Here is a 13,981-nt window from a genome sequence, read left to right as displayed (position 1 = left end):
GCTGAGGCTCTCTGAGGGTAACCAGGTACAGGCACACCTCGGAGATACTGTGGGTTGAGTTCCAGTCCACCACAATAAAGCAGATATTACAATAAAGCAAGTCACACAAAGTTTTTGGTTTCCTAGTGCAAATGAAATCTATGTTTAGGGACTAGAGTGTCAGGAAAGACTAAAGATTAGATTGTAAGAGGAGAAAATGGAATCCATGTTTCAAAGACCTGTATTGCAGGTTCTTCACCAGTTGGTAAGACATGAGTCTGAAACAGCTAGCAGCTCGATTCTCAGAGGATCTCTGAATCCTGTGCAGTCACTTGGACAAGTGGATCAGGACCCTGTCACGAGACAGGTGGAAGGAAAAGACCCAGTGACAATATCTTCTCTAGGAACAAATGAGATGTGGCGATCAGGGGAAAGTGAAGCACAGCAAATGGGTGATGTCGGTCAAGACAACATGGCACAGAATTTCAGTATTCCAGCCAGGCCTCGGAGACGTGGCATATGTGAAAAACGGTGTTGAATTGATGTGGAAGGGAGAGTAGACTATGGAGGATACAAGGATAAAAGCAATGTGAGGTGACAAGCAACAACAACCAGAGCTGAGAACATTCTATTTCTGAGAGACCAGACAAAAGAGAAGGCAAGGAGTGCACGATCTTCTTTGGCCCTTGTTTTGTGCAGTCTCATATGCAAATCATGTGTAATCTTTATAGTTTCTAAGGACAAGAATTAAAATATACTTTTATATATAAAGAAGTTATTTTTACACTATCCTGTAGTCTATTATGTGTGCAATAACATTATCTCTAAAAAACCAATGTACATTCCTTAATTAAAAACTACATTATTGTTAAAAAAGGATAACCATCATCTGAGCGTTCAGTAAGTCAGAATCTTTTTGCTGGTGGAGGGTCTTGTAAAAATGAAATATCTGCAAAGTACAACAAAGCAAAGTGCAATAAGATGAAGTGCAGTAAGACAGGGCACGCCTGTGAAGGTGAGTCCCGTCCCCTCAGAGGGAAGGCCAAGTGCAGCTGAGAGGCTGTGGACACAGGACTGGACGGAACAGACTTAGCCGAGTCTATGAGAGCAGAGTGTTTACCAGTTGCTGACTGGATGGAGTCAGTGATTTCCATGATGTTGGGGACTGGGTACAGGGCTGTGTTTGGTGTGACCACAGCCTCCAGGTTACAGTAATGCACTGTGAGGTGTCATTCATTCTTTCCAGACTGAAGAACAAGCCAAATTCAGCTGTTCAAAGTAGAAACCCTGGGGATAATCACTTCTCCCTAAATAGGTTTCTTACAACAGTGTTCAGTCCTTGAAGGCTCTGTTCAGTTCGCACTGGGCCACGTTATCTAATTGAACTAAGGGGTAGGGACCATGGAGCCCCATTTTGGAAAGCTAATTTGAAAGGGGTGAAGACAATTTAACTGAATTTTAATTTGTGAATTATGGATCCAGAGCTTTCCTGCTCACTGTGGGATATTTTGGGACAATAGGTCCTGGCTGGGAGGCCTGGCAAAGAGTTCTGCTGGTTAAGGTGAAGTATAGCAATCCGGCTTCTGCGTTATACTCAGTAACTTCCCTAAGATCGGGGGTCCTTTGCTTAAATTTACTGAGACCCCAGCCAGGTGTAGCCGTAACTTGAGACCCAGCATTGAGAAATTGCGTGAAGGGCCGTGAATTATTGCATCACGGGAGATGGTACAACGAACTCAAAACCTATGTTTTAGAGGCTCAGAAGGCAAAGAGCACCCTTTTATCTTGGTTGTTGTGCAAATTCTTTTAGTATGTTTTGGATTTCCAATTGGGTCACATTGTGGACCTTCTTTCAGTAGCTTTTTCCTCTTGCTCCCTCTCTGCTGTCCTTCCCTGTCCTGTATTTCAGGTCGCTGGATATACTTTGGGGGATGGGGTGTCCTCTGTACCCTGGTATTTCTACATTGTTCTTCCAGAGGGCCTCACATCAGTGCCATCAGTTAGGAGCCTCCAGCATAACAACCAGTTGGTTCATAGAGTTTAAGGACTCCAGTGTTAAATCAAGTTTGACTAATCCCTTGGCTGTGCCGCACAGGTGCCATGGCTGTTGTTCCCTATAACCCCAAAGGTCAGGGTCTTTGTCACAGTAGAGGCAGGGGCAGCAGCAGAGGCACTGAAGGGGCCTGGGGAGCCCTCTGCTATCAGGAGTGTGGACGCCACCCTCCATCTACTGGCTCCTTTCCTGTCTCTCTTCTTCCTCACTTTCTCTCTGAAATAACTGCTCTTTGAGGAGTGACCGTCTGATGGGCTCACCTCACTCACAGGGTATAATCATCCTCCTACTCCCCTAAGACATGCCCCTAGTGTTGGGGTAAACTCAGCCTCAGTCACAGCTTCACTCTAGACACAGAGAGATTCCAGCCAAGACATCGACCCAGGACCACTGTGCTGAGGGCCCATTCTCATACTCCTGCTTCCAAAGGATAAGGAGTTACAGAAACTGCCAACTCTGAGTCCTCTGTACACAGAACCCAGGCTTGGTGGGTCAACAACGCAACACAGGGCAGCACAGCGCCCAGGAGGAGCTGCCCAGCAAGCAGCAGCCCACAGTGCAGGAGCCTCCAGGCTTTCTCATCAGCCTGTCCAGGTGAGAAGGCCCAGGGGAAAAGGGAGGGGGAGGCTTCAGTTTTTAGTACTCAAACATCAAATATGTGGACCTTGGCCACTCATTAGGTGACCATAGGCTTCCCAGGACCACTTCAACTGACCCTATCTTATCAACAGAGTAATTAAGAGTGGTTTTTCAGGAACTGAGATCCCTTGTCTTGTCCAGGCTGGTTGAGACCACCAGCCCACCACCTGGGTTTGCGCAAATGTGGGACAAGTAACTTTCTGATGTCAAAGACCTATAAACCTCACATAGCAATGCTGCCATTTTGTGAACATGGGTCCTATGAAGAGGCATGGAGCTTGAATACCCTTGCCCAGATCATCAACTACCTCACTTCTCCTCACCTCCAATCACCTATTCCCAGACTTCAGACCACCTTGCCACCTACCCCATAAATATCAGTGAGTTTCCATTTTCAGGGAGCCAGATCCAAGATTTATTCTCCCACCTCCTCACTTGGCTGCCTTGTGATTAAATCCTTTCTCTTTGCAAACTCACTGTCACAGTGATTGACAAAATTGTGTGGTGGTCAAAACAAACCTGGTGTGGTAACAATTACAACAAACAGGGGTAAGAAAAATAGAAGTTCGCACTGGCTTGTTTTTACATAAAGAAACACGAACAGGATGGTGAAGCAGTGATCAACACTGGTCACGTAGGGAGGCTGGAGTCAGAGCAGAGGAGTGGGGCAGGACGTGCAGGCAGGGAGTCTCCTTAAGCGAGTTTCCTCTCTTAGGAATATTTTAATCCTTCCCATGCATTATTAATTTTAAATAAGGAGATAAATTTATATATACCATATTTTCCTATGCTCGATTATTTTTAATTAACTTTTGCATTTTAAAATTAATTTCATAGTAACTTTTCTACATAGGAAACCACTCAAAGATTTATTCCTTTAAACACTAATGTATATGGAACTGCAGACAATAAAAAATTTACAAATCCTTTATAACTAAAAGGACAGGGGCATTATCGTTTGTCCCTCCACTATATTTCACACTGGGGAGATTTTCAGGAAGTGGTAGCATATTATAATACATTAGGGGTTTCAAATTCAACCCTGAACTGGACTGAAAATTTCAAAGATTTCCATAAGCTTTGCAGTGTTTTGCTCATATCAATGAATGTAGAAATTCAATTGCTTTTCCTGACATTCATTAAAATAGCAATTCATTTGCCTTAGAAATACTATAGCCTTTCAAATGTCAAAGTTCTCTAGGGACAGACACATACAAAAACTGACTTAAAAATGGAAAAATCACCTGAAAACTCAAATGCACCCATCTCACATCTTGAGGTTCTCTTACATAATAAAAGAAAAATTCTATTTGGTTCTACAATTTTCTTGCCTTACATCATATCTCTCAATTACCCTGTATTTTAAAAATTCAAGCGCTAATGGAAACTAGAATCGAAGGGCTGCAATCTTCAATGAATAAAGGAATCCAAGGACAGAAACATGAATATTCCAATTAGCTCATAGAAGCAGCCTGCTTGCCTACAGTTCAGAAAGAAAACCCACATTCAGAAAGTCACCATATTCCCAGACGTGGGGTCTAGACATTTTCAGATGTGAGGTAACCCCTGGAGGGGGTCAGTCCCTGGAGAAGGAGGGGAGGGCACCTGAGCAGCCACAGGAATGAGCTCTGGGAGCCCCACACACTCTCCCTCTCCTGTGAACATGGAAACGCTGCCTCCCCCTTGCTGTGAAGATGAGATGCTCACTCAGAGCTCCTTACACATTGGAACACAAACCATCCATTCACTTCTGTGGCTGTATTTTCCCTTGTGAGACTATGCCATTTTCACTTGTTAATTCTACTGCTGGAGCTCATGTGGGTGATTTCAAAGTTTCTCTTTTGTGACTAACGCATCTAAAAACATTATCACACTGAAATTGCTGTATTTGGAGTTTCCTCATCTCATAAAAATTCCCTAACCTGAATACCTGTTTGTCACTGGAATGTCACTTTCCATTGGTTACCTTCTGTTTTATCATTCCCATTTTGGGGGAAGAGTTAACACACTACCTAAAATGGGATTGGATGTCAAGACTATGTCACCATATACATCAAATTAATGGAACAATATTTATTAATCAAAGGTACTTTCTAAGGAGAGTAGGGTGAGGGTAAGTGGGTTGGGGTGGCCTCTGCAAAGGAGAATGGCTTTATCCTTTAAGGTGTATAGGAGTAGAGGTTTTCAAAATTTGACCCTCCTGCTAGCATAAAATGGGCAAGGGTCAATTCCTCCTGACTTATTTACCCACTGTGAGCCAGACAGGACGTGCAGGTATGTAAAGCCCATGAAGACTCAGATATTAAACATGCAGTCAGTGTCTTTATTAAAGTTCTCTCCTGAGGCTTCAGCAAATGGCACATCTCATTAAATGAATCTGATTTTGAACATTAATTGAAAAGCCATGTGAAAAGCAAGAGAAATTATAATTAGGGTCACACACAGCATCACATAGCCCTTTTAAGGGAACAGAACTCTCCCTGGCTGGTTAATAAAAAGTCCAAACTCAAGTAGTCAGCAGCTACCACGGCTGCCAGGGAGTTTTCCTTCATGGAAAACATCTCAAACACTAGCTGTCTGCTACACGTATTTTGAGTGTTTGGGACATTTCCTGATTGGCAGTAATGATGATGTTGAATGACACGTGCACCCAGGTCAGTACCAGTCACTCCAGTGACAATGAGCACATGTGTGGAAGTGGCAGGAAAAGAGCACATTTGTGTTGGATGGACAGGAGGGGCTTGGAGGGTGTCCAAAATGAAATATTACCACACAGGGCACAGACTAAAGGCGATGTTAGGAGGAAGACCCTGGAGTGGAATGAGTGGTGGCCAAGGGGGCACGATTACAGTAAACCAAAGACCTGAAGGACTCACCCATCAGACAGACATGTCTAGTGTAGAAAGTCTCTACTTATCTGTTGCCAGTAAGCCTGATGATCAAAACAAAATAACAAGCCTCGAAGACTGTGGATTGAATCTCATCACTCAAACAGGAGGAACATCCATTTAGAAGAAAGCAAGTTTTATCTAAGTAAGGCATTAATCCTAATAAGGTTGCAGCCTGCGTTATAAGAGGTATAAGATCCATTGAATACCATTTTTTAAAAAAAGATTTTATTTTTTCCTTTTTCTCCCCAAAGCCCCCCAGTACATAGTTGTATATTCTTCGTTGTGGGTCCTTCTAGTTGTGGCATGTGGGACGCTGCCTCAGCGTGGTTTGATGAGCAGTGCCATGTCCGTGCCCAGGATTCAAACCAACGAAACACTGGGCTGCCTACAGCAGAGTGCACGAACTTAACCACTTGGCCACGGGGCCAGGCCCCATTGAATACCATTTTTAAGAGCCTAGTGTTTTATATTTTGAGACATTGGTTGATAATATTAATAATTTCTACAGTGTCTTCATGAGTCATTGATTCTGGCTGCAGGAGGATCATGTATGACAGGAGGAGTAATTTGTCTATAAAAGGTTCTACCGTGGTCTGAGCACAGCAAGCAGCCCAGCAGAGGGGGTGAGCAGCCTGACAAAGTTTATCTGCCATGAACTGTAGGGTCCCCTCCCCGACCTGCACTTAATGTGCATAGATTGTATTACCTGTGACACATTTTTCACATCTGGTGTGTTAGTCACTGAGTTATCCAGGGTAGTGGAGGGAAATCCCTGGAATTCTGCCTAGACCTTTAGGTTAGAGGCCTCTTACTGGTTCCATATCACAAGGGCCCATGGGCCAAGCTTAATGCCATCAGGTCTGAGGTGGCAGTATGTGTCTCAGAAATTTGAGTGCATGTATCACCCTGAGCAATGAAATGAGCCTCTGCAGACTGAGGTTTAATATGCGCAGAGTAAGGAGTGACCTGACTTGTACTTGGGTGTGTGAGGCAAGGTATCCCAGAGTTCTTTTAGGCAGAGGGGCAACCTTGGGTAAGAAGGTGTTGCAGTTGGTGGGATGGGACAGCTAGATCACTGGCAGTGGCCAAAGGATCTGTAACAATGTGCAGGTGAGGTTGACTCTTGGCCAGGGAATTCTCTATTGCTGGCACAATTATCTGGAATTTACTAATCAGTCTGATGCAATGTGTGATCAGGGCTGGCCTGTGTGATCTGGGGAAAGGACAAAGTGACTCTGCAGTGGACCCATCAGGTGTGCTGGTGCACACGGTGCATAAGAACTCCATGGTCATGGGTCCCCAAGTCACTCCTTAAGTGCCAACGTGTCTGAAAAGGAGGGGACCTCCTCCAGAATGAATTACGTCAATTAGAGAAGAGGGGAACACACCTCCTCCTGTAGGTGATATGCCAGAAGCGCCGTTTATTGCTTTATCCTGTAAGTTCCCATATCTCCTCAAAAGGAGTTCTCTATTTGGCAAGCCTGAGGGGTGCTGCATTCAGGCCCAAAGGCAAAATAGGTGCTGGCTGTGAAAGACCATCAACTCAGGCCCTAAGAGGGCCTCCATTTACAAAAATAGTCTGTGGGTTGACAGCAGTGGCTTCTCTGTGTGCAGCACTGAATGAAGAGAAGTTTCTGGTACAAGAATGCCTGGGGCAATTTATGTCCACAGGGAGAGGTTTAGAGACTCTGGATGCAGAATGGGAGGCTGCTACAGCCTCTACGGGAGAGGGGTGTGTGGAGGAAGAGACTAATGGAGGGACAGTGATTTCAAAAACTTCTAGAATCATTTGTCACCCAATTCAAACTCAGTCAACTTGTAAGTGTTGTATGAATAAGTAAGCATACAGATCTGGTAATTATGTGATGTCTGTGGTCACTGTGACCGACAGAATGTGCCCATGACATGGTTTCTACCACTGCTTCTGTCACCCTCTCAGCTCACAGACCCCTCCTGTTGCCTCAGAGAAATTGTCCAGAGGGGACTTGTGTGGATTTCTAAAGATGTTTCCAAGTCAGCAGGCACAGAGTAGGCTCGACTTGGGCAGTAAACAGCTGGAAATGGCCTACGGACGGCACTGAGAAGAAATGAGGCTGATGCCCATGAATGAGGATGTCCACGGTTACGTCCCTCTTGGGATACACTTTATGTTTCAGAACCACAGTATTTCTACGGATCTGTCCACAGAACCTGATTTAAACTCAAGGACAGTTTCTAGGAGCCCTGTCATTTCACTCCTGTTATGAGTCCGAAATGAGGGCAGGCGCAACCCTAGGGGGTGTTTTCTCAGTTAAGACAGGGTTGCAAGAAAGGCCTGTTGAGCACTGAGTCCTTCTTGCCCAGTCCTTCATTCTTCCTAAGAAGGATCCCATAGTGCTAAAAAGAACTGTTGAATGCATAAAAACCAAGGTTCAGGAGAGTTGAACATTCTCCTAACACAGGAAATTGATTCTGTTTTTCATTTTCCATTAATTATATACATTTATGATATTTTAGGTATACTTATGAATTTCCACAAATGCATACTAATACAGCTGTCAAAAGATGGAAAACATGCCATCTCCAAGAAGAACACTCTCATCGTGCCCATTTGAATGAAACCCCACCAATACGGAGGTTAACACTAAAAAAAGTTGAGCTTACTGGTTTCTTTTGCTCTTTATTAAACCTTGTAGCTGTTACTGTTGTTTGCCTCTTCTCCACAACATGTGCGTCTAAGCATATGGAAATAAAATGTATGAACAGCAAAATGGCTTGGAGGGGCTTTGCGGAACATTGAAACTAACAACTTCCAGCTACTCCTGGGATAAAAAGACCCTATTTTCTATTTCTCTTTTTATATTCAAGTAGGATATTACTCAAAGTGACACCCTCTCTCTCCAGCTCACTCAATTATTCCTGGGATGGTTGCCTCTAACCATCCAGAGCTCTTTGTGCTGTTTCCACGGGGAGATCACAGTGGACTCACAGAGATGTCACTCTACTCATAGAACTCACTCAGGATGAGCTAGAATAGTGCAGGTGAAGGCAACTGTCTCTCTAAGTGGGAGGAACTCCATGGTTTACTGGGGTGTATGCTGCACACTCCAGTCTGTAGAGCAGCAAAATGAAAATGCCAAAGACTGTAATATTTTAAGTATTTAAAGGTAAAATAAAACTCCTCTCAAATGACATTTAAAACAAAGACACCACAAGTATCTGTGGCTTAAATCAGTAGGAAGTTTCAGGTCCCAGACACCAATAATAATGACATCCTCACTCACTCCTACCCTCATAGAAAAGATACATACACACCTCAGCCTCCCCATTAGCTCATATAGCTTTTTACTTTCCTTCAAAGCCGTTAATTCCATCTTATCAGATAAAGCTTTATGATTTATTAATCACCTCTCTTTCCCCACAACATATAAGCACAAGGACTGCAAAAACTTGTTTGTTTCCTGCTGTTATATCCAAATCCCACTGGGCCTTATTTCTGACACATTGGCTACATTGCCTCTCAAGTGCATGGCAGATGACGGATGCTGAAACACTAGCATCAAGAGCACAGTCTCTGAGCAAGAAAGGCTGGATTGGCACCATGGTCCTGTCTCTCTCCCTTGCTGGGTTTGTATTGTCTTACGATTTACCTAAACCCAAAGCCCTCGGGTGAGTCATAAAGAAGATACTAAAGATATAATGTGGTATACTAAGAACTGAATTTATATAATGTCACTGAGGTACTTCACGGTCAACACTGTCTAACACACTCTAGGAAATACATCAGTGCTTTGATAATAAGTAGGAAAGGCAAAGCTGTTCCAGAGGGCCAGGAGCTGGCTGCATCCACTGCAAGGCCCAGTATTACCCTGCTGAAGAGAAAAATGTCCCACACCTTTTCATCAAAGGTACATGTTCACTAAGACTAAACTAAGGGTATTTTGTAACCATACCAGTAAAAATGGTAAAAGATAAAATTCTAAATCATAAAGATGACTAATAGTGCCTTTTTACTAAAATGACTGACTGGAACTTCTTACAATTTAACGTTAACTCCACTATGTTGCTTTTGCCTACTAGAACACAATGATTAGATTTACCAAAGATAAAATGCTCACCAGAAACAAAAGTAAACCTCCTCACACACTTGATACAGAAAGTGGCCTGCCTCCTTGAATAGCAATCACATCCACAAACACAGGCCACACTCTTGTAAGCAGTCCTTCTGAGCACCCTGCTGCTGTTACACCTCACCATCCTCTATGGCCTGTGGTCATTCCTGCTAGAATCTGTTACAACCCCCTCTTTGAATACAGGTGCAATCCTGCAGGTCACAAGCAAGAAAGTACTGAAAACACAGTGACTGTTAAGTTTTGGGTTAAGAATAAATGACAAATTAGTTTCATGACAGAAATTGTAACTATAAAAGAATAAAAAATAAAGTTAGCCTGAGGAAAAAACATTTGAATTTGTCTGCGTGTACTAAAACAGACTCATAATGTATAACAGTTACATGAAGAAGATTGCAAAAAATCCATAATTAAGATGATTTTAATATATTCTGAGAAAATGAAAACCACAATATTTAGTAGCATATGATAGATTAGAACAGTTGATGAAATGTATCAATGAAACAACTACAGAACTGTTTATTTTTCAAGGAAATGTACCTAGTTTAATGACATACAATCAAACATTATTGAAAACAGATTGAGGGAATACATTCAGCTACAAGTAAGAGGAAATACATGTCCTTTTCCTTACGTGAGAAAGGTGATTGTTCTCACATGGAAGAACTGGGTCCAGGCAGCCGCTGCACAAGGCAGCAGAGAAACAGACTCCTATGTCCTGTTTATGCCCCATTGTATGTGTCATGGTGAATCAGGAAAACAAGCTCATTGGCACTATGAACAGCATAAAGTGTTTCCTATACACATTAGACCTGATTCAGGTATCATTTAAAGAGGGGAATCAGAGAATCTTCTCCACCACAAAGGTCTGAATTAGTTTCATAGTGGACACAAGAGACCTCAGAGAAAACCCCGAACTGTAATGGATTTTTCATGTTAACCTTGTATAAACATCAGGGAAAAATACATGTCTAAGAAAATGAAAATCAAACAGTTGATGGTGGTTTTCAACTTGACTAGAAGGTCAAAGAATTCAGAAAATGGGATGGAAGATGGTGTCCTCAAAGCTCCTATGCAACTGTCCCTCTCCCTGTGTGGTGGCTCCAGAATCTGCCTAAGGCCTTGTGTGCTTCTGCCTTCCAAACCTCATGCAAGTGAGGCTATTGGGGAATTCCAACATGGAACCATAAAGGGGATGGATTCTTAAAGATCTAGCTCTTAATATTATCCTCATTTACATAACACAATACAGAGTTGGTATGTCCAGCAATAGATTTTGTTGCCCTATTAGAGGTCTCTACTGAATTCAGTCTACTCACCAAATATCAGTCAGAAGGAAAGACAAAGAACAAAGGCACAAATTTGAAAATAAGGATTTATAGGGAAGTATACCCATTGATAAACATCATACATAAAAACTTATTCCAACTGTTTAATAGTATAGAAAATAGAAACAGGCTCCAAAAAAGGAGCTTTCTCAAAGAAAGGAACAATACATACAGTGGATTAGGTATATTCAGGAACTGCAATACAAGGCCAGGAAGAAAATGCTGAGAAATACAAACAGCCATTTTTCAATGGTCCCTTAACACAGAGAAAATTAAACCTTATAAGAGAAATTAATGAGAAAACATTAAGTGATTCGAGTGAAAAGCAATACCAATTAATTTTTATGTACTATTGAATAAGGATGACTTGCACAATTATCTTACCTCAATATTCATTTCTGAAAGTAATTAATAGAAATTCACACTCCAAAGTCTCACTCTAAGACAGACACTTGGTAAACACAATATATTTACAACATTTAGGACAAGCCTTTCAAGTAGAAATTTTTGTAGAACATAATACACAAATTCCCATCAATCCTTCTCATATTACTTACATTTATATTTCTTTTTGGTGGAAGTTTCACCTAAATGGATGTGGGGAATTAAAGTCTTTCTCACACTGTTTACACTCCAGAGGTTTTTTTATCAAGTGTGTCCTTTCATGCCTTCAGAAGAATTGAGATTAAAAAATACTTTCCTGGGGCCGGCCCAGTGGTCGAGTAGTTAAGTTCACGCGCTCCACTGTGGCAGCCCAGGGTTTCGCTGGTTCGCATCCTGGGTGCGGACATGGCACCACTCATTAGGCCATGTTGAGGCAGTGTCCCAAATGCCACAACTAGAAGGACCCACAACTAAAATATACAACCACATACTGGGGGGATCTTGGGGAGAAAAAGCAGAAAACAAAAAAAAAAAAGGCTTTCCCACATTTAGAGTTACATGACTTTTCCACTAGTGTGCATTCTCCCATACCCTCAAAGTTTGCCTGACAAAGAAAGGCTTTCCCAGTTTTGACATTCATAGGATTTATCTCCAGTGTGAGTTCTCTCATACCTTTGAAGAGAACTGGCAAACTAAACGGTTTACTGTAATTTTTCCATTAATACATTTTCTGTCCGGTAAGATTTCCTTTATGTATTTGGAAAACTAGATGTGAACTGAAGGCTTTCCCACATTCTTCACATTTATGTGTTTTTTCTTCTAGTCAACACTCTTCAATATCCTTGAAAGTTTTCATGAGAAATAAAGGTTTTCCCATTTTCCTGATATAGTGTTTCCCTCTGGTGAGAATTATGATGTCTTTGAAGTGATCCGAGAGAAGTGAATGCTTTACCGCATTTTTCCCATTCATATGGTTTCTCTCCAGTGTGAGTCCTTTCATGTACATGAACATGACTGAAAGACCTGAAGGCTTGACCACATATTTTATATTCATAGGGATTCTCTCCAGCATGAGTTCTTTCATGTTGTTGAAGAGAACTGCTGCAACTGGAGGCTTTACTGCATTCTTTACATTCATATGGATTCTCTCCAGTGTGACTCCTTTCATGTATTTGTAATGCAAGGGGAGAAAAGATTACTTTCTCACATTCCTTCCATTTATAAGGTCCATCACTGGTGTGAAAGATTGTGTGTGACTGAAGGCTTGAGGGATCTGTAAAGGCTTTCCCACATTCCTTACGTTCATAGGGTTTCCCCCCAGTATGAATTCTTTCATGTACTCGAAGAGAACTGGAATAAACGTATGATTTACTGCATTTTTCACATTCATATGGTTTCTTTCCAGTATGAATTATTTCATGTATTTGAAGAGAACTGGAAGAAGTGAATGCTTTACTGCATTTTTTACATTCATAGGATTTCTCTCCAGTATGAGCTCTTTCATGTACATGAACATTACTGGAAAACCTGAAGGCTTTACCACATATTTTACATTTGTAGGGTTTCTCTCCAGTATGAGTTCTTTCATGTTTTCTAAGAGAACTGGTACAACTGAAGGTTCTACTGCATTCTTTACATTCATAGGGTTTCTCTCCAGTATGAGTCCTTTCATGTATTTGAACTGCAGTGGAAGAAATGAATATTTTCTCACATTCCTTACACTTATGGGGTCCATCTCCAGTGTGATAGACCATGTGTGATCGAAGGCTCGAGGGATGCATAAAGGCTTTGCCACATTCCTTACATTCATAGAGCTTCTCTCCAGTGTGAAATCTTTCATGTCTTTGAAGAGAACTGGAATAAGTGAATGCTTTACTGCATTTTTTACATTTATAGGGTTTCTCTCCAGTATGAGTTCTTTCATGTTCTTTAACCTTACTGGAAAAAATGAAGGCTTTACCACATATGTTACATACATAGGGTTTCACCCCACTATGAATTCTTTCATGTACCCGAAGAGAGCTGGAAGAAGTGAAGGCTTTACTGCATCTTTGACATTCATAGGGTTTCATTCCAGTATGAGTTCTTTCATGTATTTGAAGAAAACTGGGAAAAGGGAAGGCTTTTTCACATTCCTTACATTTGTATGGCTTCTGCCCATGTTTTTGATACTCATATGGTTTGTGTTCTGTATGACATCCAATGTATCTTGTAAGGGATGAATCGTGCATGGAGACTTTTTCACATGCACTGCATTCCCATGGTTTAGCTCCAGTAATTTCCTTGTACAGACTGAGATTTGGAATAAGGCTGAAGTTTTCTCCACATCGACTACCCTCTTCACTTTCACAGAGTCTGTCTACAATATGACTTCTGTAAAAAATGAGAACATTATTAATGTTTATTAATGATTTTATTTTCTTATATTTTCATGATTTACTGAAGAAGTTTAGGTTTTCTACACTGTCTGAAACAGAATATACTGAATGCTCTGCAATAGGAATTCACCCTTGCTATTATCCAAACAGTAGTATTCAGATACAGGGCTTATTAATACTATTTCCAAGTGACTATTTTGCAAAAACTGAATCTCTACAT

At 41.7% G+C, this 13,981-nt stretch overlaps 2 protein-coding genes and 1 pseudogene across 5 annotated transcripts in view; 1 reads left to right on the top strand and 2 right to left on the bottom strand.

The window, feature by feature from the left end:
• Nucleotides 1–11,695, bottom strand: part of LOC100629226 (zinc finger protein 709-like) — a 38,977-nt gene extending 27,282 nt beyond the window's left edge. The window contains exon 1 of the mRNA XM_070274032.1: nt 11,557–11,695. The gene's annotated coding sequence lies outside the window, so the exon portion shown is untranslated. The remainder of the gene's footprint in view (nt 1–11,556) is intronic.
• LOC138925239 (single-stranded DNA-binding protein, mitochondrial pseudogene) lies at nt 206–2,867 on the top strand (annotated as a pseudogene).
• LOC100629186 (zinc finger protein 709) overlaps nt 10,190–13,981 on the bottom strand; it is a 45,133-nt gene continuing 41,341 nt past the window's right edge. For 3 of the 4 annotated variants that reach the window (XM_023646486.2, XM_023646488.2, XM_070274036.1), the window contains one exon: nt 10,190–13,756. In XM_023646486.2, coding sequence (XP_023502254.1) covers nt 12,217–13,756 — 1,540 coding nt within the window. In that variant the 3' untranslated portion in view covers nt 10,190–12,216. The remainder of the gene's footprint in view (nt 13,757–13,981) is intronic. The other variant, XM_070274035.1, reaches the window with a different exon arrangement.

This window comes from Equus caballus, chromosome 7 (assembly GCF_041296265.1).
Source record: "Equus caballus isolate H_3958 breed thoroughbred chromosome 7, TB-T2T, whole genome shotgun sequence".
Lineage (NCBI taxonomy): Eukaryota > Metazoa > Chordata > Mammalia > Perissodactyla > Equidae > Equus > Equus caballus.
Note: the sequence above shows the minus strand (reverse complement) of the source record. Positions and strands in the feature narration are given on the sequence as shown.